Here is a 25,538-nt window from a genome sequence, read left to right as displayed (position 1 = left end):
GCCACTCCTTGTTTACCTATGCGTTTTTGCATTGTGATTCTCGTCAGAACAACATAGCGCGGGCCCCTCAGGAGGCGGATTGTCAGGCCTCTTTATTCAAAGTAGCACTGAAGCAAAGGTTACGTATACCTGTCATGCGTGTGTCTTCCCGAAAAAGCCATTTTAATAAACCCATTTAAGTTCTGCCTATACCTCCTCTACCCACATGCAATTATTACACATCCATATTGTGGTTAAACAATAACACCATGTAAACATTTTGTTATATAACCACACTGAGCGCCTGTCTTTTCCACCAGGCAGTTTATTGTCCTCATCTCCTGCACCCATGCTGCACCTTCCTCATCACCTGACTATCATAAACACGTGTATTTCATCAAGCTTTCTCAAATATTGACCTGCTTGATTATCCTTCTGCTTCCTGCGAAGAGCACTTCTCCAAACAGGTTAAATTATCCTTTGATAGTAGCTGGAATATATGAACTGTAGCTTAAATATATTGGTATTAGTGCAGTAATCCTAACCTGAACATTATTAGCGATAAAGTACAGGTCAGACACAGAAAACATGTCAAGATGAGAAGCTGAAGTGTGTCAGAGTACAAGTCATATTGTAATACCTAAAGAATGCAATCCAAACATTCATCATGACTTCATTTAGGCGCGTTGGTTCACTCGCATAGCTTAATAATTTTTTTTTCCTCCCTTGTCCGCATTTGAAGTATGCACCTGGCATCTTGACATGCAATGACTCTGCACTTCTCTCCTTAGATCCAGGAAAGGAGCACACGTTTACTGGCTTCACGATTAGATAGAAACGTTGGCCAGTGATACCTAATACCACACTGACCCAGTATCCAATTGTGTGAAATCAGATAAGCTCTCTTGAAGGGGCTAAGCTGTCTCAGTGTGAGTGGTCCTATCTGCGAGGCTTTATGGGGGATCAGATGGGAAGAGCTGATTTAATTGTTATTCGCTGCAAAACCAAAGCAGTAGAGCTGCAAATTAGCAAGTTTCACAGTGTTTTAACCTTTACAGCAAAGAAAACATTAAGATGAAAACACTATAAATGTAAGCCCAACATACTGTAAGCCCCCCCCCCCCCTGCACCCGCCACCCCCCCCCCCCCCCAAAAAAAAAGAATGTCTGTGTCCTTGTTGCTTTTTTTTTTTTAGAAAACAATATTTGGCAGTGAAAATACACGGAGCAGGTTGAGGTCACAAAATCCACCTTCGAGCACCTCTAAATGTCAGCAATTAACATGTTTCTTTGCTTAATTTGTACAAAGACATGTAAAAACAAGTTTTACAGACGGTTGGGGTTAATTTGTTTCCTGGTATGCAGATTTTTTTTTCCTTTGAACTGAGCCAGGCTAGCTGTTTCCCCACGTAGCTCTAGATTTAGCAAACAGATGTATGAGTGGTATCAATCTTAGCAAAAGGAAATAACTTTATTTTCCCAAAATGTGAGAATAATCCTGTAAGGACAGCTGTGTATGACAGAGAAGCATGACATCATTTAGTCTCTGCTCCATAGGTGTGTTGCTTGTTACCACTGCATGCCTGACTGTGGGTGGACACATCAGGGTGCTTGTGTCCAGACCTGTTTGGTATGCAGCCTCCTCTGCAACAGCCTGGTCGCCTGTTCAGCCTCGACTCAGACTTGGAGCCCTGAGATTTTTCTGCCCCATTTTACCTTGTAGTCTGCGGCAAGGCGGCGTGGAAAGAATCTTGGCAAGATTCATGCAGTGTATAAGCTTCAAATGGAATACCTCCCTCCGAGATATCTTTGAGAGTCGAATGGCTGCCGTCAGCGGTAAAATTGGCAAGGTAGTTTAGAGTTTAAAAGAAGAGTTCGGGATGTCATCCTTCACCTTGTTTTTATTCAAGCTTGGTTGAGAGTATGCTGCTGGTATTTTTGTGGGCATGATATCCTCCCTTGTTGCTGCCAGTATTCCTATGCTGTGACATGTTGGTATTGGTATGAGTGTAAACAACTCAGAGAAGGGCGTGTAAATAAGCAGGTACAGTACGCAACACAGTAGTGCTGCTTTAAGAATCACTTGAATTTAGCTTTGGTCGTAATGCTTTCGAGGAGAATTTATACACAATTTTCTCATATTGTCTCCTTTTCTTTTACGTAGAGGTGAATCTATGCACGAGCCTCCTGTACATGTTTTAAGCCTGTGGGAGGGTTACTTTATGAGAATTTAGCTTTTCCAGTCCAGTCATGCATCAAATGGCTCCCACACAGCAGCCAAAACAACAGCAGAGTCAGGGAGTCAGGATGAAACATTTCAAATATGTCTGCAAGAAAATAATCTGCAGAGTGGTGAGACGCAACTGACACACACTTACAGACTTGCGGGTTTTTTACTGTTACTTGTGTTTTTTTTTACGTGGAATCATTATAATTTTGAAATTATGGGATCAAGAAACTGTAGAGAAAAAAAGGCAGGCAGGTTAATAATATAGATGCCATCAAATATGCTGCTGTCAGACATGGCATAAGAAGAAGACTACTAATGGCACTCAAAATAAGGCCCAGCAAGTTGTTTTTCTTATCTGGTTGAGCAGCATAAATCATGTTATTGAGTTGGGGGAGTTAAGTGGAAGTGGCCGTATAGAGGGTGTGTGTGTGTGTATGTGTGTGTGTGTGTGTGTGTGTGTGTGTGTGTGTGTGTGTGTGTGTGTGTGTGTGTGTGTGTGTGTGTGTGTGGTAAATTGGACTCCTAATTTCCAGACATTAAAAACAACATAAAAAACTTCATGCTCACTACAAGAGCCTGCAGTCACCTGAACAGCACAGCAAGATATTGTTGATGTTAATAACCACACTGTGTGACAGGAAGTGTTCATTCCAACGCATGTTCTAATGTGACCAAATATACAAATTAAATCTATAATAATGAATGCTTACCATTTGTGCACGCACTACTCTCCACGTGTACTATACATACCAGCTAACTGAGGCCTAAACCATCTTAAAAACTGATCCACAGAGCAGAATGTGTTGTCATTTGTTAGGCAAATGCTACGATCCTGACTTTGTGGAAATACATTTTTGCACCCGATAGGATGGATTCTGATGGCTCGTTCTATCTTGGATCCAGCTCTGGTTGGTAAAATGCGTAGATGTAAGCTCTAAAACTCTCTCATTAAACCTTTACTCCGTTTTTTTTTTTTCTAACTGGCAAAGAGCAACATAAAAAAATAATTCAAGCTGCAGGCTTCACATTCACTCATTCATTCGTTCATTCTGACCTGACTGTTACTTTCTCCTGTTAAAGCTGGAAGATCTGTCTTATGTACCTTCAGTAGCATTTTTTAAAACATGGTGGTTTCCCCACTATGTTTGTAGATTGACAAACTGCATTCCTACAGACAGGGACTGTAACAGCCTGGAGGATTAGAGAGCAGCATGCAGCACATTTAACTGTCATGTTTTAGGGTGCAGTTGTCTCAATTTCCTGTCCTGTTTTCACAACTTCAGTGGTTCTTCCTATCTGTGACATGCGGCCTGTTGCCACGAGAGAAATAGGTCGTTTACCAAAAAAGCTGCATCGGTTACGTTATAACATGCTCCTCTGCAGCAAAACGTAGCTTCAGATTAATTCTTTACACATCTGATGAGACTGTAGCATTAGTGTCAAGATGGAATTAATTTTTTGTTGGAAGGATTTATTATGATTTAGATTTCTGAGAGTATATCAGAGAGTTTATATTTATCATTAAATTGAGCAGAAGTGAACAGAAAATGTTCATATTGTTAATTAATGGCTTGTACTTTAGCAGAGTTGCTCTTACAAAAGGGTGCTTTAGTTGCACACAGAATGTTTGTGAAATACTTGCCATGCATTCTGACCTATAAGTGAACACTATGTGACAGAAACTTTGTATTTCTAAGAATATGTGTAAAACCGACTCATGGGGCCAATTTAGGGATGTGTGTCTGTGTGAAGGGGCGGGGGGTTAGTAATGCTGTCTGTTTTGCACGTCCTGTGTCAGCATTGTCGGGGAAGAGATGTCTGCAAATGGCAGGTGTGGCTTTGAAAGCTCTATTGTGAACCTTTTGAATTCAGCATCTCAGTCATAAAACAGCTCTAAGTGTAGCAGGCTTGAAAATGTCAGAAGGTGCGAGAGAATCCAGTAATGTCTCATTTAGTCTGCTAATATTTCCCATTTCTTGTATTTATGACCCTCTAAAACCAACTCTCAGTACTTAAAATAAGAGAAATGTTATACTGTTGCATCTAAAACATTTTTCTGTGAGTTTGTGTGACTAAAACACTGCAGTTATATGTTCAGGGACCAGACTTATCCAAAACAGTCCAGTTTTAATTTAATCACTTTTATGTTTGACGTCACTGGAGGGTATTTCTAGTAACCATATCCATAAAGGAAATGCTACCTGTGTGACAAGACTTATATCTGTGAAACTCATAGCATGTTGTTTGAGAAGGAAGGAGGGGGAGTTTAAAACTTTCCGCTCTTACACATTTTCTTCTGAGTGTGGTTCAACAGACAGGAAGCAGCAGAAACCCACTGCTCAGTGATGCTGTTCCTGTGAATGCAAAATTCACAGGTCAGTTTGTGGGTGTTTTTCTTTTCTGCCCTGTTTTTAAAATATGTCACTGCTGTTTCTGGCGGTCATTATTTCTTCACTATGCCAGAAACAAGAAAGTTCAGTCAGCTTTACTCTGATAAAGCGCTTCTTAAAAGAGTATAGAGGGGAAAGAACAGTCTGTAATGTCTCAGAAGGAAACATGTTTTTTTTACATATACTAAAATGAAAAAGTGACTAAAAGAGAAGAGGGATCTGGTCTCCGAGGACATTTGTGAACTGTGTTCTCTGGGGACGTTACTAAGCTGAAGCTCATGTCTAATCTTCCATAAAAGGCCCAATGTTATCCCTAATAGTGTGTTAGTGCGACAAACAACTGTTGTTACAGAAAAGCCCGGGTCTTTCTTCCAGAGCCCAAAGCCTGAGTGGAAAAGTACAAGGTTCGCAGGAGATGAGATTAAATTCCATTCTCTTTCTGAAAGCCTGTGCTCGAGGTGACGTTTTTCTCTCAGTCTTCATTTGGCCCTGGCACAGCAGAGCCAAATGCCTCCCAGTGAGATACAGACACAGCGAGTGCTGGTTTGGACCCAGCGCTGTCTGTGTGTCTGATGCCTTGTGCTCTGCAGCTGAATGCTAGCCGGTGTCTATGCCGGCCTCTGTGCCTATTTCTGCCATTTTATCAGCACATGCATGGTGTGGCCTCTACACTGCAGTGAAAGCACTCCTTTATTCAGCTCAATAAAGTTGAGTTGGAGTTTGAAACATGGTGAGACTTGCTGTATTGTGCAATAGTAGGTGGTGAGTAAAATGTAGTATGCACAGAAACTACTGTGTGCAAAACAGTTTTTCTTTTGCTGACATCGTTCTGCGGCAGTGATGAAAACCACCTCTGAGTTTTGTCTGGCTTAGAAGCAACTCAGTAATTGCTATCCTCAAACTCTGCTGAAATAGCAAACACTTTTTCAGCACTATGACCTTTGCTATAATTCATTAACACTGCCTGGATATTTTTGTACTATCTTGAACACTACATCTAGTTTGCTGTCTATACTTAGTTCTCTTTTATTTCCTCTGATTTGAGTTGTGTTTTTACTAAACTGTGTTTGAGCAATTTCCTTTGGCACTAAATGTGCTATTGTTACATTACTGGAGGGCATTTTAACGACAACTTGGTGAAACAAAGGGGAACTGCTGTCCAGAAATGATGATCAGGATCCCCTAATGCCCATATGGGCTATCACAGAGCTCCAGGAATGAGCTACTGCCTCATATCACTGAGTCATTTCCCTTACAGGAACCCAGTGGATCCTGCAAAAACAGCATTCTGACAACCATGTAAAAACATTGTGGTGGTGAGCCCATGCAATTTCTGCCATCTTGCGTATTGTTGTTTGAGTGAGCAGCTGAATTGGGGAAATTTAACCTTTTTAGGATTCGTGGAAGGTAAAGACTTCTCTGTATTGGTACTGAAATGTCTCAGCACTGAGGTGAACAACAAAATCATGTAAGTTTTGAAAATGTGTTTTGAGAGCATAGAAAGACTATTTATTATTTATGTACGGTAGTTCAAATTGTGTATATCACATCTGCAGCATCTATACCTGTGTGTGAAAAGGTTTTCAAATACCTGAAATACCACTCGCTCTATGACACCAGCCATCTTTTAAAGCCTGTGTCTGTTATAATAAAGTCACCACAACAGGACACAGAGCAATCATGTCACCTGAGGGAACTTCCATTTTTGTAATCTGAGCTGAAAATGGCTGATAAGTAAAAGTTTTCCTGGTGCTGCTCTTGCATCTCAAAATGTTTGCAGTCATCACATGCAGTGTGAGTCATTGCATAGTCATTCAATTGGCTTAAATTACCTCCTTTCATGGTCAACAATGAGCTCAGCTGAAGAGACTAAAGCGGGGGAAGTAGGGCCTTCTGGGAATGCTCCATTTGTTCATGAATCCTGACTCTAATTGGTTGTTATTGCGACTGGCAGTCACCATGCTGTCGGGGTGGAGTAGGCCAGTGTTTGCTTCATCCTCCTCCTCAGTCTGCTGCACATCAGGCCGCCATATACAACAGACAGTCATAACCACCGGAGGAGAGCTAAGTGAAAGAGAGGATCCCTTCACTGTGGTCACATGACAGGGAACACGATGATACTATACTGTCAGCTATACATATTAATGATTTTCTTCAAGCTGCAGCTGATGATTATTTTCATTGCATTACGTTACAATGAGTTATATAATTAGTAAATAACAAGAAAGGTAATCTGCTACAATTTCTTTAATTGTTGTCATTTAAATACAAATCGTAAAAATCCAAAAAGTTATTTATTAGTCTTTTGATTAATTAAGAAAATAATAATGGCTCAAACCACAATGTAAATAGTCATTAGTTGCTCCTATACAGAATATTATTATAGGTTTGCCTCAGGAGTTGACTACTAATTACTTGTCTTTGTTAAAAGTTTGAAAACTCATGGATTCAGTTCAGGATGAGTTTTTACAATGTTCTTCACTCACTAATATATTTATGTTAACAGTGGTTGAAATGATAGATGTATACACGCTCACATCAGCGTTGTTTCCAGCTGCAGCAGGTGGCAAAAATGCTGCTGTTCACCATCTGCCCAACAGCAGCAACAGACAGATGGAGGTAGAGACTAGCTGGTGACCACAGACCTAAAGAGTTCCCTCAGGAGTTGACAGAGACAAAATTATGTCTCTCAATGAATAGCTTCTGGGTGTAAATTGGCAAGTGTACGCAGATAATAACACCATAATAACTTCCTGAGCTGATATGTCAGTCTTGTGTTTACAGCTTGTTCTGCTCAAGTGGCCCAAAATAATTTTATGTTGATTTTAAAAAGCTAAATGAGGCATTCATATAGTTTTCTGTCCATCCAGTAATTATCTAATCAGAATCAGAATCGCTTTAATTTGACTCCGGTTTGCTCTCAGCGTCCAAAAAACAAACAAACAAACAGACAGACATAAATAGACATATTTATGTCATTCATAGGTAGGTCTTTTAATAGCATTGGAAGTTCCTTAATGCAGAGAAAAGGAGGAATTGCAAAGAGAGAGATACGGAGGATGACATGCAACACACACGTTTGGTTGGATTCAAACCCAGGACAATGCAGTTAAACATTTTTATTCCTCACCGGAACGCTCCACCTGGTAACCGAACTAGACTACTCAAGCCTGCCAAAAGAAGGCCCCACCCAGAGTAACTCACAGGCAGTCTATTTGCTCTGCAGACTATTATGCATTGACTAACATCCCAGTAAAATCCTTCCCATCGCTGCTCTCCTCCTCTTCTCCTTTTCATGATGTGGTGAGTGCAGTTACAACCCTGCCCCTGTGCTGGGACAAGGCAGCTGTTGTCATGCGCTGGGGGATAAAGTGCAGGCTGCATCTGACTAATGGCTGGCTCTCTTGTATCCCTGTCTACTGTTAGTACCATGCCAACTGGGCCATCCAGATCAATGAAGCACTGACAGGAGGGACACAGGAAATACACACATGCAACCACAGGCACAGTCTGAGACATTGTAGTATGAATGCAGCAGAGATGCTCACATAAAGCATGCACTAGGAGAGTAACAGAAATACTGTTTACTTTTATCTTGACTCCTGCTAATTCAAAAACAGTCTGACAGGCAATTAATGACTAGATGCTGATGATTTGTTCATCAATTAGCCCCAGCATTGTGGCTGAAAGCTGAAATGTTCACACCAACAGTTTCATAATTGTTCCTAAGTCTAACACAAACTGCAACTACAGAAGGGGAACCAAGATGCTCTGTTGGCGGGAACATCTGCTGGATTAGTTTAAATGTTTTGGGATGAGGCAGCGAGGCAATTTCAAAGTCTTCCCATACGATACAGACCCATCCAACTTCACAGAGGACAGATTAAAGCATCTGCTGTAAATGTATTTGTGTTCTTTTGAAATTGCAAATAGAGAGCTGTGCAGACACATGTCCACTCCAATTTTGTCTGTTTTTTTTTTTTACATGGTTCCCTAATTTGGAAGCCTCAGACAATATACTTCATCTTTTCTGCTTGAGTCTGATGATGCACAGCTCAAACAAGCAAGGAAGAGCGGGACGCCGAGCTCCAGACAGATGGCAGCAGCGTCCAGCTCTGGCAGAGGAGAGCCTGGACACTGCCTGGCAGAGACAGCTTAGAGGAACTGACTGGAGGGAAACAGTAGCCTTCAGATTTAGTTTCCCTGCTCCTCTTCTATCTCCCAAAGTGATGCGTTCCAGACAGCTGCCACATGTTACTGTTCTGTCTGGATGCTGAGCAGAGAAAACAAACTAAATCACAAAATTTTGTTTCCCTGTACAAGTCCTTCTCTATCACCTCCCGTCCTGTTACACCCCCTTCGAAACACAATTGGACATGGTATGCAACTTCGTCAGTCACACAGGCATTTCAAAGCAAACAAGCTCCACCCTGCAGCAGAGGGAAAAGCATGGATAGTGAGTGTTGTGTGTGTGTGTGTGTGTATATGTGTGTGTGTGTGTGTCTGTGTAGAGGGGTGGGGGTGGGGGGGTACCAAACATTGCCATCTGACTTCTCCAGTCCTGCCAGCTCTTTGGTCTCTGGGAAAGATGAAGGTGGTGGTGAGTGGCCTCTGGCTCTCCTTATCCATTTATTATTCAATCCAACATCAACTCCTCTCATCCTTCATCCATGAAACCTGCCTCTGGGTATCGGGTTGTTGGACACACCTCAACACATACATACATACATACATACACACACACACACACACACACACACACACTGACAAGTACAAGACCACCAGCTTCCCTCCCCCACCTACTGTGATCACAGTGACTCCCTCAGGGTCAGCACAGAGGGGCTTTCAGAACATCATCAGACGAGTGATCTTTCGCCTGTGTGTGTGTGTGTGTGTGTGTGTGTGTGTGTGTGTGTGTGTGTGTGTGTGAGAGAACAGGGAAGGCTCACTCTGACCGTCTCTTCCCTTCCACCCTCTCATGTGATCATACTATCATCCCCCAGAGCCTTATGATCCAGGGTGGTGTGCTGCGGGGGTGTGTCACATTCAGGGACAGAGATGAAATGGGAAGCGTCAATGATTAAATCAGAACTGTGGGCTGAGCTCCTCTCAACTATATGCCAACGTGTTGTTGCTGGAACAGTTAAAGGATTAGTTGATGGAAGGAAAAGTAATTTATTTTCATTGCTTATTTGATGCCTCCAAGTTCTCGGATAGTAAGTTTAATATTTTGGGGTTCAGGATTGTTCTTCTGATGAAACAAGTCATTTGAAGATGTCACCTTAAGCACTAAAATATTGTTTTAATCGGTTCATTTATTGATGATTAAAATGATTGTTAGTTGCCGCCCCAACTTTTTTTTTGTTTAGAAGATCAGTTTATTAATAATAGTCATCCATACATAGTTTACATTTTTAGGCCTGAAATGGAAGGATGGACATTTTTTAAATATTTTCATGTCATATCTCTGATATTTGCATTAGGGAATATCTGTACAAGATAGAAAAATAACTTTAGAATGCATGTAAGAATGCAATTACACTGTCACTGAATTTCAAACCTACTGCAGGCAATTTTCTGGTGCTTGTTTTTTGTTTTGAAGGGTTTGTTACACAGGGAGGCAGGAATCAGCCAGTGATCTCATTTCTCCTCTGAAAGTTTCAGCATCAAAGATCAAAACCAGACAATACCCCAGATAAGTTTGTCCTGTGTGAAACAGTGTAGCGTAAGCAGGTTTCACACCAGTGGTTCTCTGGTCGACCTCCCAGAATAATGAGGTATGTTTTGGCGACCCCGAGGTTGAGAGCTGATGTTTTACACAGAGTAGTTTGGTCTCATAAACATCGAGTGTTTCCACTGGGACTATCTCTGCTTGTACCTGCCTCTTGTCTCCCACTGAAATTGAACTGATCTAATATGTCTGCTGACCTTAACCCCCAGCTCTCTCTCTCTCTTTCTCTGTGCCAGGTGTAGATGCTCCAGGCGCAGCAGGTCCCAGCCTCTGTGTCAGAGAGGGACAAGGCTGCTCCCACCTGGGCCACAGCACTCCTCTGAAACTCGGCTCGTGGTCGCTCTCTCGGAGCGCTAACTGCCCAGATCAGAGAGCGGGGCGAGAGGGAAGCCATTTTGTGAGGTGAAACCGAGTCCCCGTGTGTGCAGAGAAGGAGCTGGAGAAGTCAGAGCGGGGATATTTTAGGCTGCTCTCTGCCCTCTGAACTCCGCTGCCATGACGACTGCAGTGCAGCCCGGTGAGCTGGTGTTTGAATTTGCCAGCAATGGGATGGACGAGATCAATCAGGTACCGATCACACTGAAAAACAAAACATGTTCTGAACCTTTTTAAATGCATAACAGGTGTTGTAGTCAACATTTTTTAATTATGTGATCAAAAGACCTCTAGACCAGTGTTTGACCATCCATCTTTTCCAACCTGTCATACTGTTTGTGAGCTAGTTGATGAATGTAGTACTTTTCAGAACAAACAAAACTTGTGTAAACAGCAGCATCACTGGGGTAGGATTAGGCCGTGATCTTTAACTGTGACAGCATGTTGGGGAAGGAGGATGGAGCAGAGAGGAGTGTGGGCTGCTGGGAGCACAGGAACGGAAAGACCGAAAAACCTGCCGGGAGATTCAGTTGCGTGGGAGGGGAAGGGCGGGGCTTGGGCATGAAAGTGTTTACGGCACAAAGGTTGCTGTGTGTGCATATGATGTGAACCCATGCCTGTGTGTGTCTTTTCATTGCCTGGTTAGGTGTCCAGTTATCTCATCCCCTTACCTGGGTCTGAATCCTGTGGAGCAGGCTTGATTGTAAGTGTGGATGTACGTGTGTTTATATGTACCGGTATCTGTATGTGAGTATCTAGAGTGACACGTTGTCACCGGATCCCTGAATAGCACCGGTTCAGGCCTAACCTGACAGACCAGTTACAAGGCTGCTTGGAAGGCACAAGATTATTTGTTTGAAAGGCCTTGTATTGTTCCAGTGCAACAGTTTTGTTCTTTGCTGCACTCACTCGACCTGTTTTGCAAACAGTTTGCCCCTATTTACCAAGTCATGGACATACCCCCAAAAAGGAACAACGCAGCGGCCATTTAGTTTCCGCTGGCTGTCTTTTAAAGATTTATTTTGGCTGCAATAAAACTGCTGAAGCTGAGTGAAATCATAGAGTAGGTTCTGTAATGATTAGCCTTGCTATATTGGTTTTTAGGTCAATAAGTAGCTCCCTAAGATGTATTGTATAATGTAATGACAGCATGATGATACTTTGTGATTGTCATGCAAACTTATTCTTTTATTTTGAAATTCGAATTAAAGGGATAGTTTCTTCATTTTCAAGCTACAGTAACAGAGATTCAGGTTTTAGGTAAACAACCCACTTTGAAATGTAAATGCGTCTCGTATGTTACGGGCAGCTACACTGTCTCAAATTTCGTAATGAGGATATTGAAAGTGTACAGACAGTTGGACTCTATTGTGGCTGGGCAGGTAAAGCGGAAGAGGTGTGGGGTGCGTGTGTGTGGAAGATGGGGGGAAGGGGGCGGAGGGGGGGGGGGGTAGATGGCACAGATGCTGTTGCTTTTACAGGCAGAATGGGGAACTCTGAAATGCAAAGCAGCTGGATTTTTATCGCTCCTGTTTCCCTACTAGAAATACTGTTCAAATCCACAAAGAGGAAGAAGCAGTTAAAATACTGACAATGTTCAATATAATTTGTGTCGCATGTTGGGTGCCTGTTCCACCTTGTCACAATGTTACGCTTTTAAACAACAGTTTCTCTCTTTTTCGTTGTCGTCGCTGTTGCGTGCATTGTAACACTGCTTGTCAAACTGTCAAATTGTCACATGGTTTACATGACAAAACAAAACTAGTCTGAAGTGTTCCCAGCGAAAACAGAATCCATTTAACATCAAAACAACAGCGGAAACAGCAGCTTCACACGTCTCGTGCTCTGTCAGCACTCTGTGTGGGATTCAGGCTTTCTGCATTTGACAGGAGGGGGTGGGAAGTGCTTTCCGTCTCAGGAGCTCAGAAGACCAATAGTCAAAATACCTTTTGTCTACTGACACACACACACTTCACTCTCACTCAAGGACAGCAAGCATCATTTAAGTCCAGCTGAGGAAACGAGGTAGCCTCACTGTCTAGCTATCTGATAATATGTCTAGCAAAGACTCGGATTAATGGGAAACATTCAGTGTATGTCAGGGAGACACTGATAGCGTCTGTAGTCAAAGTAAAACTCTCGGCTATTATTTGCCCCAAGAGACCTCATGGTTTTGCCTCCGAGATGACACAAGCTGTGTGTTCTTGATCTTTTAAAGTTATGCAAGACGTCACATGGAGCCACTTACAAACACCAACATCATGCACAGTGTATTTACTACAAGTTACCAACAAACAATCCATGGGTAATTACTACTGATGCTGCTTAGCAGGCCTAAACATTTAAATCTGTGTCCAAATAATGAGCCGCTCTGTTAGTTTCCTGGTTAAAGTGTAGCCAAAATGGGTACGTAGCCATTCGCTCGAATGCCCGCTCTTCACCACCCCCCAGCTCAAGGCCCGGACACCTGGTATGCCCCAGAGGTCCACACCAACAATGGACACTTGTGCAAAGGGACAGATAAGCCTTTAGTCAAGCTCCTCCTACTGCACCTTGTTGTCTGTCCTGTTCCTCCTTCAATCAGGTCATCACTGTAAAAATGTTAATTTGATCGATTTCAATAAATCACAGCATAATACACACATGTATATCTGAAGAGGAAACAGGCTGCCAGGTCACATTTTCTTTCTATTATCTGTTTTTGTGAGTGTTGTGAGACATCTTAGTCACCCTGTACTCCAGTCAACAGAGCAACCCGGTGGAATAAAGGGTGTTTTTCAGGTTGTGCATACATTTAGCTTCAGTTTGGATATGTATTTGACTTGAATTTTTCTCCTCATCTTTTAACTTGGATGTAAGATGGAATTCATTTCTCCTGTGCCTGGTGGTTGGAATCAATACTGTTGAACACTTCATCAAAAATATCTCAATTTGTTCCACTGATGTGCATTTAGGAGTCATTCCTCACATAGTCAAGGCAGTTGCATTAGCTGTTTGGCACTGACCTGGGAAAATAAAACGATTGCTGTACATTTTTTAAGTGTAGTCTGCTGCCATCTGCTGGCAGTCCGTTGAGTCCTGCATGTTTTGCATCGAAATACCTGAAGTGACCTTTTCTTCAAAAAAAATCATGATGGCCTCAACATTTCTATTTGATATGATGATTTCAAAATCAGAGCTTTTCCTCGTGCTGTTTGTTTTTCACAGTCTTTGAAATACAGATGTCAGTTTTAGAGGACCATCTAACTGAATTAGTCACTCTTGACATGGCCTGTGTTTGAGGAGCTCTCAAGTGTGCTGGGCTTCTCAGTTGTTGCTCAATGGTTTGGCTCACACTCTTGTTATTCCCTGTGTCCCCGCGCTCCTTCCTGCACCAGCCTGTGCCATGCCTGAAATGAGACGGCGAGGTTGGAATTCCCAGAGCACGTTTAGGACATGATGAAGGGGGTGCTCGCCTGCAATTCATGACTGATCCATTAACATTCATTTGGGTTTATATAATTTCTGAGCATAAGACTAACTTCTCCGGAGAAGTAGGCCAGGTCAAACAGCTGGTTCTTGTCTTCTTCAGCGGTTCCCTGTAGACCGCTGCAATACCACAGAAATGGGCTCTCCATGCCATGTGCCTCCACAAATTGAGTATGAATGTAAAACTTTTTACAAGGCAATAAAAATAAAAGACTAGATCGGGTTATAACATTAATTTGGTGTCATCTGGGGTTTTTATATTGCATTTATGATGTGTAGTGGAGGAATTAATGGTATTTGTATTGCAAAACATGCGTATCTACAAAGACTGTCAGTCCGCTGCCTCCCAGTGTATCTCCTGTGGTACAACATCTCATGCCTTTCTGTGTGTCTGTGTGTCTGTGTGTGTGTGTGTGTGTGTGTGTGTGTGTGTGTGTGTGTGTGTGTGTGTGTGTGTCCGTCCTGTCTCTGTGCAGCTGGACGACCCGTCAGTGTTCCCAGCCGTGATTGTTGAGCAGGTGCCTGCAGCCGATCTGTTGCAGGTCTACTCGGGCCTCGAGTCCGATGAGGTAACCAACGGCATCATGGTGGACACAACTCTCCATGTGGTGGAGGAACCGTCCATCCTGGTGGGAGGAGTGGACCTCTCAGGTACAGATGTGTCACTTTACAGTCATTTTTAAAGACCTGTTCTCAGTCAGGTGCACATGCAATACAATGAGCTTTAATTATACATCCCAACAGTTAGCAAATGTGAAAAAACTATCAGAGTAGGAACATTACAGTGGACACATGACATTTCTGCTGAGATTCACAAGCACAGTTTTCAATTGGTGCATTTCCAATTCCAGTAAATTCTGATTAATCACTACTAGAGTATTTCGTCAGTAAACGCTAAAATACCAAAATGCTTTCATACAATTCAGCATACATGAAGGTCTTTCCATTAAAAAATTATGAAAAATAAATGATAACTTGCATTGACTTGCATATTTTCCTTGAAATGAAAAACAATTGTATTATATTTTTGTTTTTTGGAAACGTCTTGATGATTAATGGGGAATTATGGAATGTACCTCTCGGTCTGCTCCTTTTTATCCTTTATATTTTTATATGTCCAACAAAATGTCTTGTTTGTGTGAGCTTACGTCGGCACAAGTGAAACAAGTCACAGTGTTAACTCAATTAATGCCATCCGACATGAAAGGAATCTTGTGCTTGTGCTAACCATTCAGCTGTATAACAAAGACCCAGACATGCCAAAATAGCAAAATACCATAATATACAACAAACAAGGATTTCACATTAATTAATTTGTTGTCATCTATTGGACAGAAACAGCAGTCTCAGGCGCAGAGGACCGCATGGAGACGAATGAAGCAGCAGCAGCTCTTCTTAACATGGAGTCTCCAAATAACATCTTGGACGAGAAGCGTATGAGTAAGTTCCTTTGCATATCCTATTGTGGCAAATATTTCAGTTTTGAGGGAACATTGGTCGTATTTGGAGCATGAGACACAGACTTTTTATGGTCTGTTACATTTCTGTATCTCTTTCTTATGCATAGTTCACACCTACGGCACTCTGCTGGAGTCAGACCTGACATATGCCCCACTGAGGCCGGACCAGATGGACAGCGTTGCCCTTGATGTGTCCCTAGATGAGGACACTTCATCTATGGATGAGATTCCCCAAAAGTGTCCCTTGAAACCTCAGAAAAAAACCAAAGGTAGCACTGTTTTCCTCCCTCTACTTTTTAGACCACAGAAATAATCTCACAAAGAATTCAGCGTCGTAGGTAATTAGATTATTTCACTGTGGCCTTCCACCTTATAACACACTACCCCTCAATTTGAATCATAGTGCGAAAGCCGCGGGCGGTGCGTCCCTGCTCTCCGATCACCACCCCTAACCTGCCACTCAGGAAGAAGAGCAAAGAGGGCAAAGGTAAGCCTCACTAACTAGTCCACTTTTCTGTAATGAGCCAATAAAAATCAAGGTCTCCCCTCCTCTTGTGTACGCTCCGCTTCCTCCTGTGGAGTATGCAAACAGCAGTCCTCAGCCCCTGCAGTCCAGCGGGGTTGAATTCGGGCGAGTTAATGGATGAGGGGATCTTGGAGTGCTGTGTTTCACAGGGAAACAGAAGTGATTGCATGCTGGAGGGCACGTAGATGCTCTACCGATAGAAGCAGGCTCGTGCTACTCGATGTGAACCCTCAATGCACCATACAGTGTGACACAAAGAGGAGGGGCCTGGGGAGGGCAGGTTCAGCTGCACACATATACATCACCCTGTCACGGTGTCTGGGATTCAAGTGACTACTGGGAGCGTTGCTGTTTTTAACCACTTCTAGCCAAAGCATCTCACACTTTAGACTAATCTACTCCCAGGCTTGGTATAATTAATTTCCTTCCCAGGCACACATGCACACACACAACTGACACAACAATGGCTGCAGGAAAAGAGCATTGTAACGCCATGGCTTCCATCTATAAACTGAATTGTGAAATGAATTATAGATACATGTAGCACAGCTCCAAGGCCCCCCCATGAATGTCTGATGGAACTGAAGGTGATAAAAACATGACTTAAATTATTTCCCTCTAATTTGCAGGCAACACCATCTACCTGTGGGAATTCCTTCTGGCTTTACTGCAGGATAAAAACACCTGTCCCAAATACATTAAGTGGACACAGCGGGAGAAAGGCATCTTTAAGCTGGTGGACTCCAAGGCTGTTTCAAAGCTGTGGGGCAAACACAAGAACAAGCCTGACATGAACTACGAGACCATGGGAAGAGCTCTCAGGTAAGAGTAAGGTGCCAATGATCATTATTTCACAAAGTGCCGTTGTTGGGTACATTAGCTTTCATTAGGTCTGAACCCTGCAGACATGTTCCCACTGATATGTTCATGATAACACACCGGAGTGACAGTTTTACATTTTATGAGGCTGGTAAAAGTTGAATAATGACAGCGTCTGTATCTACTTTCTCCTCTAGGTACTACTATCAGAGAGGCATCCTGGCTAAAGTGGAGGGGCAGCGGCTGGTCTACCAGTTTAAGGAGATGCCAGCTGATCTGGTGGTGATTGAGGATGACGACACGGGCGCTGATGCCAACGCCGGCTACGGGAACCAGAGATCTACCAACGGGCGGTCGATGGTCCGTGGCGGGTCCAGAGGGCACGGAAGAGCTCATGGTCACCACCATGCGTCGGTGAAACAGATGAAGAAAGAGCCTAAGGATGAATTTCTGTACCACGACGCTAACGGTGGACAGGCCGGGCAGCTCCTTCAGTCTGTTCACATGTTGCAAGCTAACCATGGCTCGGGTATCCAAGATACAGCACAAGCTATGAGGTAGGAGGAACACACTTTCTTAATAAAGCATGCAGTCTTTTACCTGAACATTGTGAGGAACACCGGCAGTCTTTTGAGAGGGACCATCAGCTAAATGAGGCGTAGATTTTATTTTTTCAATATGCCGCAGTCGGCGCGAGAAATAGCATTCTCTGTTTTATGATCTTTCAAACCAGAGCGATGCAGATAAATCTGTCGAGGTGATATTAGCTCATTACGGATATGTCTGTCTGCCTTTCTTCACAAAAAAGTCAAGAATAGGTTGGAGTCTGGAGATGATTTGGAAACGGACTTCCTCATACAACGTTTATTCACCCAAAAACATTTACAAGTTTAGATTTCAATTAAAAAATGTGCAAGTTTGTACGTATCTTATGACCATTATTTTATGATTATTATTTACTTTCTGGTCAAGAGTTAGATGACAAGATTGACACCATTCTAATGCCTGTGTGATGAATTTGTTGCTACAGCTGACAGCCGGTTAACTGTTTGCCTGGCGACCAAACCTCAAGAAGTCACTGCCCTTAGTCCAGAAACAGTTCCAGCACATAACTCGATATGTAGGTTTTACATGTTGGTTTTGTGGTGATTAGACCGAGATACAATTTCTTTATTAGCGAGGTTCAGAAGTGCAGAGGCTCTACCTAAAGGCAGGTTACCTTTGGACAGAGTCACGCGAGCTATTTCCACCCGTTTCTCGTGAAAATGCTACGCTAACAAGCTGCTGGTTGTAGTCTCATATTGACTGACAGGTATGAAAGTGGAATTTTTTTTTTTTTTTTTATCTGACATTTAGGAAAATAACACACAAGTGTATCTGCCAAAATGTATGTGTGTAAGGGATCCAAAAATCTAAAATTAAATTTGTCACTGTGAAGAAGCGACTAGTATCGACCTCAAAAATCCAGTGTCAGACCGACAGACTCTGTTGTAAACCTGCAGGATACTTGGATAAATCCAACGTCTTTTCAGATATTAAAAACTTTTTCAGTGTTTCTGGAAATTTGGTAACCAGACATGACACACACAAAATGACTCATACATGTGCATCATCCATATGTATGAACTTCTCCTTGAAACTCACAGAACGTGACTGACTCTGACATTGTCAACCTTTTTATTTGTGGCTGCAACTTGTTGGAGGATTCAATTCCAGCTTGAGATCTTGTATGTACACAAAGTCAACTTTTCAGAATTTGAGACGAAAGTGTTTTATTAAACATTGGTTCTCTTGAGGTGAACACAGCAACAGCACACACAAAAGTTTTGCAGTAAATACCACCTTTGTAAAATTTATGATGTTCATTTTTGTTGTTGTCAGGAAACTGTTTCAGCACCTTTTTTTCTTTTTTTTTTATAGTCTGAAGTTTTTGTTTGCAGGTTTACTTTGCACTTTATTGTGCTGTTTTGAGTCTACTGCTGGTGCTATCAATTTATTATCATCTGACATTTTCTCAGCTGTTAAACATTGTCTGGAGTAAGGGATTGAAGAGAATAATAATTTCTGCTTTACCGCTGTCAGCGCCATTTGTTATATTAATAAGGGCATTAGTTCTGCTGTTTAGGATCATAGCTGTGTGCTGGTTAAATCTCTCAGTAGGGGTCCATTAAAAATAAACCTTGTCTGTATTTGCAAAGATACAAACTGAATGTTAGATTACAGCAGCTGTGTCAGAGAAGGTGAAGAGACTCAAGTGCATCTTGTCTTTTCAGGACCCTCGGCGCTCCTGCATCAGTTCCTATGGTCCTGTCATCTCATGGCTCTCTTCAGTCGGTTCCTTTCACATCTGTTCTGGCCAACGCGGACTCCTGCCACTCCTCCCCTCCCCGGGTCATTCTCCACACCATGCCCTCCACGACAGCAGGTGGTAAAGATGTGCTCACCATCCAGACGGCCTCTCTAGCAGGTGGAGCCAACAGCCTGCAGGACGGCCTCCCGCAGCAGCTCCTGGTCACCAGTCTGGGTTCCTGTGCCATCTCCTCCTCTGCCTCCTCCGCCTGCACTTCCCCTCCAGGAGTCATTAGTTCCGCCGCTTCCAACCTCAACGGCCTCCCCCGCCTCGTCACCATCAACACCGCATGTGGCCAGACCATGGTGACACAGCAGCCCGGTACCGTAATTGCCACTGTGCTCAAGTCCAGCGACCTCTCCGGGCTGCAGGTCAAAGAGGAGATGCTGGACCCCAGCTACTTTCAGTCGATGGTGAACGGTGATCCATCACTAGCGGCACATATATTCGAGAAAGAAGAGATGGAGGTAGGAGAGGCGGAGCTGCATTATCGGACTGTGATCATTGATACCAGTCAAAGCCAGGGCCAGCAGGCTGCAAGTGAAACTATAATTAATGGATATTCCTCCCAGAGCAGCAGCCCAAGTGAAGGTCTGACCCCTGTTGAGGAACTGGAAGTGCGTGGGGAGATGTCCCTGCAGCCTGAGCAGGGAATCAAAGGCCTGCAGGATCTGCCACTGTCTGTCCAACTGCCTGCAAACTTTATCCAGATAAAGACAGAGCCTGCAGAGGCTTAGGGCTGCAAGACTCCTCCACACAAGCTCAACCAAAAACAACAATCGAATCCAATTTGACCACAGACGCGACATTTTCTTTTCCAACCACAGTGATCTGATCAGAGATCAGAAGTTAGGGATCTTGCAGCGCGTTGCTCTTAAAGGTTGGTCAGTTCAGCCTCAGGATTTATTGTTTACTCACATATTTTGTGACCATGTGCCTAATTTTAAAAATCAAGGGAGCATTTTTTTTTTATTTTTTTTTTTAAGAAGTCACTTTTTAGATCTGGGCTGATCTTCTGTAGACATGAACCCCAACAGACGCAGATGCAAACACAAAACACAAACGCACACACACAGAATGCCTCCCCCTCTCGGAGAGCAGCCATTGGATGAACCAGGGATCCCTGTCTACCAAATGTGCCAGTTAGTCATTTTTTTTTACCTTTCATCTCATTGGACTAATGTCTTAAAAGGAGAATTCAACAAACCAAAACCTGGGGACTGAATGCCAAATGGTGCAATGAATTGAGGCATCTGAGAGTGTGAACAGTGCGTGTGTGTGTGTATACAAGTTTCTGTTCCCGTGGATGAGCGATGGACACCGTGACAACATCCAATCTGCTGAAAAAAAACCCCACACATCTCAGAGTTTAATTGAAGAGTGCCTTACAGGAAGTCCAAACGGCTCAAGACTCTTTTGTTGGAGAAGTCTGCGAAAAAGATGAAAAAAGGACAAAATGGCTTTTCAGACTTGCAGACTATCAAGAACTTATTACTCATTTATTTTCATATACACAAAATAGGTATGCATTCACTCTCTATTACTCCTAGCCTTAAAACACTGTGTTACTATGGAAATGGGCATTTTCTGTCCACCAAGGACAGTGTAACATCAAAACTGTTTGTATAGAGCTGCAGACCGGTGGCACAACAAGATAGGGGAGGCACAAATGGAGAGAAAGAATGCGCAGGATAAAATGGATTTTATCAGCCTCAGAGGCTCCAAGGTTTAAATTCTGTTTATATAAAATGGAATATATATGAGTCTATATATATATATATATATATATATATATACCTATATATATATATAAAAAAAAAAATACATAGACATATAATATACAACTGAGATTAAATTTTAAGGCCACAGCGAATTTATTTATTTTGTGAATTCCTAAATTCTGTGTAAAAAAAAAAAGAAGAAAAAGGCACATTTGTTTTCTATTTTAATGTGTAAACCTGAGGGAAAATACAAAGAATATGAACGTTAACCAGGAAGCTTATTTGGTAGGTTTTTTTTGTAAGACCGACATTTTCCATTTGTATAGTATTCCATATAATCAGCTTTGGTATTTTGTTGAGTTTTGGACTCGAGTGCTCGGGGCACCGTCATTATTCCACCTTTATATTCTCTTATTGTTGAAATCCTGAGCTGTTTGTCTGATTTAAACATGTACCGAATGTTTCCCTCCCTCTTTACAGCGGATATACCTCTTTACCTTTTCCAACAGTCGAGCAGTCAAGGCTATGCATTCAAAAGTATCATGTTTTGTGTATTGCATAAAGTATCAAATGTAATAATCAACATGTCTTTGAAATCAAGTTTTTTCAGCTGTTTCCGGTGCCATTTTGAAAGCTCTTCTCCGCTCTGCCTCCTCTTGTCTTGTCTTCTCTCCCCACCTTCTTTTTGCTCCTCCTCCTCCTCCTCCTCCTCCTCCTGCTCTTGGGTCAGTCGAGTCTGTGCCTTCTTTATTTGCTGTCCCACTTTGTTAAGAACCTCTCGGGCCAGCCATCCGATTGGCCCCCATGGCCCTGCCAGGGATGAAGCCATATTGATCCTGAGTGGTATCACGGCTAAATTGGTTGTATTTTCCAGCCGGACTGTAGCTGCAGAGCGAGGACATTCAGACACGCTGACCTCCATCTGCACTGGCACCTAAGGACAGGAGTTAAACGCTACTTTACAACCCAGCGTCAGCCGAAGGGCTCCGGGTCTGCAAAGACACTCTGAATGTATACTTATGTTTTTTTAAATGCCTGCTTGTGCAAAAAAATTTGACAATCAATAAGATCACTGGGTTACATTAGCATCGAAATCTGTCAGTCAGAGATTTACTGCTTTTTTTAATGCTTTGTATATATTCCTGTATCTGCCTTTTCCTGAAAGCACTGCTGTTTGAGAAATGTTGAGGTATGTCCACTGCTCATGTTTTGTTTCTTCTTTTCTCTTGGGTTGTCCGTGGCCTCCTTTATGCTGAATATAGAATAGATTTTTACAAAAAAAGTCAATATGCTAATTAAAAACAAAATCTTCTTTGCTGAACATCATCTTTATCTTATTTTTTGTTTTTGTTTGTTTTTGCAGGCAAAGTGGTTTGTAAATCGTGTGAGGCGCAGATAAAAATGTCACACAAGACATTTTATGAAAAATGAAACAAAACCAAATTAAACTTGGAAACAAACAGCTCACAAGGGGTTACTAAGTCCATTAATTTCTGCTGTCGAGATAATGAAACTATTTCTGCCTGGAAAGCTCAAAGTCGTATTGTTGGGCTGTTGCAGCTTTGGGGGACAGCTGATCACATGGCATTTGAAGAGAAAGAAAAAGCTACTGTAGGAAACTGGACTGGAGCCATTAGCAGGCCAGAGACTGATTGGACCGCACTTAAGAGCACTGCTTCTCCAGTAGCTGTGGGTGGATGAGTACATTAGCATGTGACATGCCCAGAGCTGAAGACAACCGAGTCTGTCACCACAGCTTGCATCGTGAGAAGTGTAAGTGTTTGTGTGCGTGTGTGTGCGTGCGTGTGCGTGCGTGTGTGTGTGTGTGTGTGTTTAGGCTGCGGCTGGTGAGAGAAAGGGTTACACTGACTTGGATTGATTCTTTCAGAGCATGTGTTCTCTCTCTCTCTGTGTGTGTGTGTGTGTGCGTGTGCATGTGCGTGTGTTGCATTGGCTTGGATTGGCTGTGTGTGTGTGTTCAGGGTCAGAGAGAAGGGGTGGTGTTGAGGAAGCGGTCTGGCAGCGGGGCTTGCCTACTGTGCCTTGCTGTCGACACCCACATGCACAGCTGTGTACCACACAATCCAATCTTGCCATAGGGTTAGCACACACACACACACACACACACACACACACGTATATAGAAAAACAAGGCCAGAAGTTCAGCCGCAGCCGCAGCCACCGCCACTATCACCTTCTTCACCGTCTCCCTGAGCCTTTTGCAGATGAGAAAATTGTTTGAAGTGAGAATGAAATCATTGCCCGAGCTCCACATTCAGCAACAATCAACCCTCCATTACATCCAAACAGACACTTTGCTTTTCTGTTGAGCGCTCCATCGATCGCCTGCCATATGGTTAAGCAGAGGCTCTTATGGATTACTAAAATAATAAAAGGCTACTCGCAACCGTTGTGTCTGCGCTATTCCTTTGGTTAGTGAATCAGAGACCCTGCAGATGGAGCGAGCGCCGGGTCCTGGGAGAGGAGGACTATTTCTGTGTCGCCTGCAGCCACTGACACAGCGCGAGTGTTTACTGCTGTGCCATGCTGCCTCTCACAGTGGGAGCAGTTGAAGGATGACGGCTGACATTATCGTGCCTCCAGCCTGTAGCAGGAACAGTACAGGGAGAGCTTATTTAACCATCAGGTCACCAGACTGACTGCAACATCACACAGAAAAGGTGTTGATGACTGCAGCCTCATGGCCACCGCAGCTCCATGCAGGCTGTTAACTTGACAACCTGCTGCTCAGGTTGTACTTAAACAGAGCGCTTTAATATTTGAGGTTAATCTCATAGAAGCAAGAGCGATTGTATATTTAAGAACAGCAGGTGCAGCGTGGTTTTATAATGTTAAAGAAAAAGGAGGTGAAAATACATCATCTCTTTTGATATTAGAGCAGTACACCTTCCTCCACACAAGATGGCACTGGTAGTACATGTGTCCTGAGCCGAGCCAGAGACTCGGTGTGGATTGGAGAGAACTGTTCCTTCAGGTCACTAATCTAAATACAGACACTCCTCATACATTGGTTTTCACTCCCCACCGCCCCAGAATAGCAACTCACGGATCTAAACGAACGAGCGATTATTTGAAATGAAAATAAGCAGCTGGGAGTGAAGTTTTCCTGCATTTTTAATCAGTCATAAAATGAATGAATTCACTTGTGAGCCTCAATGGAAGTGGCCAGTCCTGAGGCCAGGTAGTGGGAAAAAAAAACATCCTTTGAACTGTGATAACCTGTTAAAAAGGCTCAGCATCTCTGTTTATCCTGCAGAGCAGTCGATCTTGCTTCCTCTCCTCATCAAAACAGTGATAAACAAGTGATGGAGGAGGAGGAGGAGCAGGAGGATGAGGCGTGGGGGGGGGGGGTTCCTATATAAAATGCATCAGAAAAATAGTGCAGGGCTTCAATAGAAATTATATATTCTTTAATTCTGGTCTGCGTGGGAGGAGTTCACTGTTACAGACTCCCAGATTTGCCTCATATCTTATGTAGCCGGTATTGAACCACTTCATACCTAGTAGGAAAGCAAATTAACTTTCAGTTTTGAAAAAGCCCCAATCATCAAATATCAATAGATTTTGAGGAGATCAAGTTTTTGCATTTTTAGAGGAAAAACCTCCTTTTTGGGGGGAGACGGAACTTCCTCTCTATCATTTTTAGATTTCATCATAAAATATCTTGTTAACGAAGCTGTGTGAATTAACATCACATAGTGAAACGCTGAATGCTAACAGATGCAGATTTTTGCTCTTATTATCTGTGTATTGGTCGCTGCACTTTTCCAGCAGGTACAACTGGACTGGGATTTGCTCTCCTGTAGCTTCATCAGCTCTATCCAGTGTCTTTCTCCTCCTCCCACGATGATTTTTTAATTGTGACACGTCTGTTCTTTAAAAGTTTGACTTTCATGGTTTAACATTGGACTTTTTGTCCCAACAGGCATGATGAGCTCTCAGGGAACCAGCTGTAATATCTGTATCAGCCTCTCCAGTCAGGGTGAACCATCCCATTCAGACCGACTCTCAGGGCTTCCATGGCAATTTGCTCTCACGACTGCACAAAAGAGTCCTCAGTCCTCAGAGACCTCACTAGATAGACAACTAACAACTAACAGCATCTTAGGAAAAATAACACTTTATACTATTTCCCAACCCTGAGAGTGCAAAAGCTCTACAGCAGCAGCAGCATGCTGAATGCATCCATTATGAGACACACTTGACTGTTTGATGTAATAAGCGGGAAATGGTGAGAAATGAATTATATAAACACTGATTTTATGAACTTTTCAGAACTGCCTGAGGGGGGTGGAGGGGTGGGGCAGTACACTTGTCAGTTTATTTGAAGTATGTTGGCAATTATTGCATTTGTTAAGTCCTGGCGGTGTTTTTTACTTGACATGTTGCTTTGGGCCATTGACATTATTGATTTAAAAATAATATTATTTTGCAGTCTGAACTCCATTTATGAACATGTTCATAAAACA

General features: G+C 42.8%; 1 protein-coding gene across 4 annotated transcripts in view; it reads left to right on the top strand.

The window, feature by feature from the left end:
• The window catches only part of elf1 (E74-like ETS transcription factor 1), a 44,273-nt gene extending 21,904 nt beyond the window's left edge, over positions 1-22,369 (top strand). For 3 of the 4 annotated variants that reach the window (XM_069170753.1, XM_069170752.1, XM_069170754.1), the window contains 9 exons: positions 10,566-10,896; positions 11,351-11,407; positions 14,649-14,823; positions 15,508-15,612; positions 15,740-15,901; positions 16,036-16,119; positions 16,788-16,980; positions 17,175-17,534; positions 19,251-22,369. In XM_069170753.1, the coding sequence (XP_069026854.1) occupies positions 10,825-10,896; positions 11,351-11,407; positions 14,649-14,823; positions 15,508-15,612; positions 15,740-15,901; positions 16,036-16,119; positions 16,788-16,980; positions 17,175-17,534; positions 19,251-20,064 (2,022 nt within the window). In that variant the 5' untranslated portion in view covers positions 10,566-10,824 and the 3' untranslated portion in view covers positions 20,065-22,369. The remainder of the gene's footprint in view (positions 1-10,565; positions 10,897-11,350; positions 11,408-14,648; positions 14,824-15,507; positions 15,613-15,739; positions 15,902-16,035; positions 16,120-16,787; positions 16,981-17,174; positions 17,535-19,250) is intronic. The other variant, XM_069170755.1, reaches the window with a different exon arrangement.
• Positions 22,370-25,538: the final 3,169 nt, after the last annotated feature.

This window comes from Embiotoca jacksoni, unplaced genomic scaffold (genome assembly GCF_022577435.1).
Source record: "Embiotoca jacksoni isolate LCO1_2020_lvr unplaced genomic scaffold, fEmbJac1.0.p SCAF_5, whole genome shotgun sequence".
Lineage (NCBI taxonomy): Eukaryota > Metazoa > Chordata > Actinopteri > Embiotocidae > Embiotoca > Embiotoca jacksoni.
The sequence above is the reverse complement of the archived record's forward strand: the minus strand, read 5'-3'. Positions and strand labels throughout refer to the sequence as shown.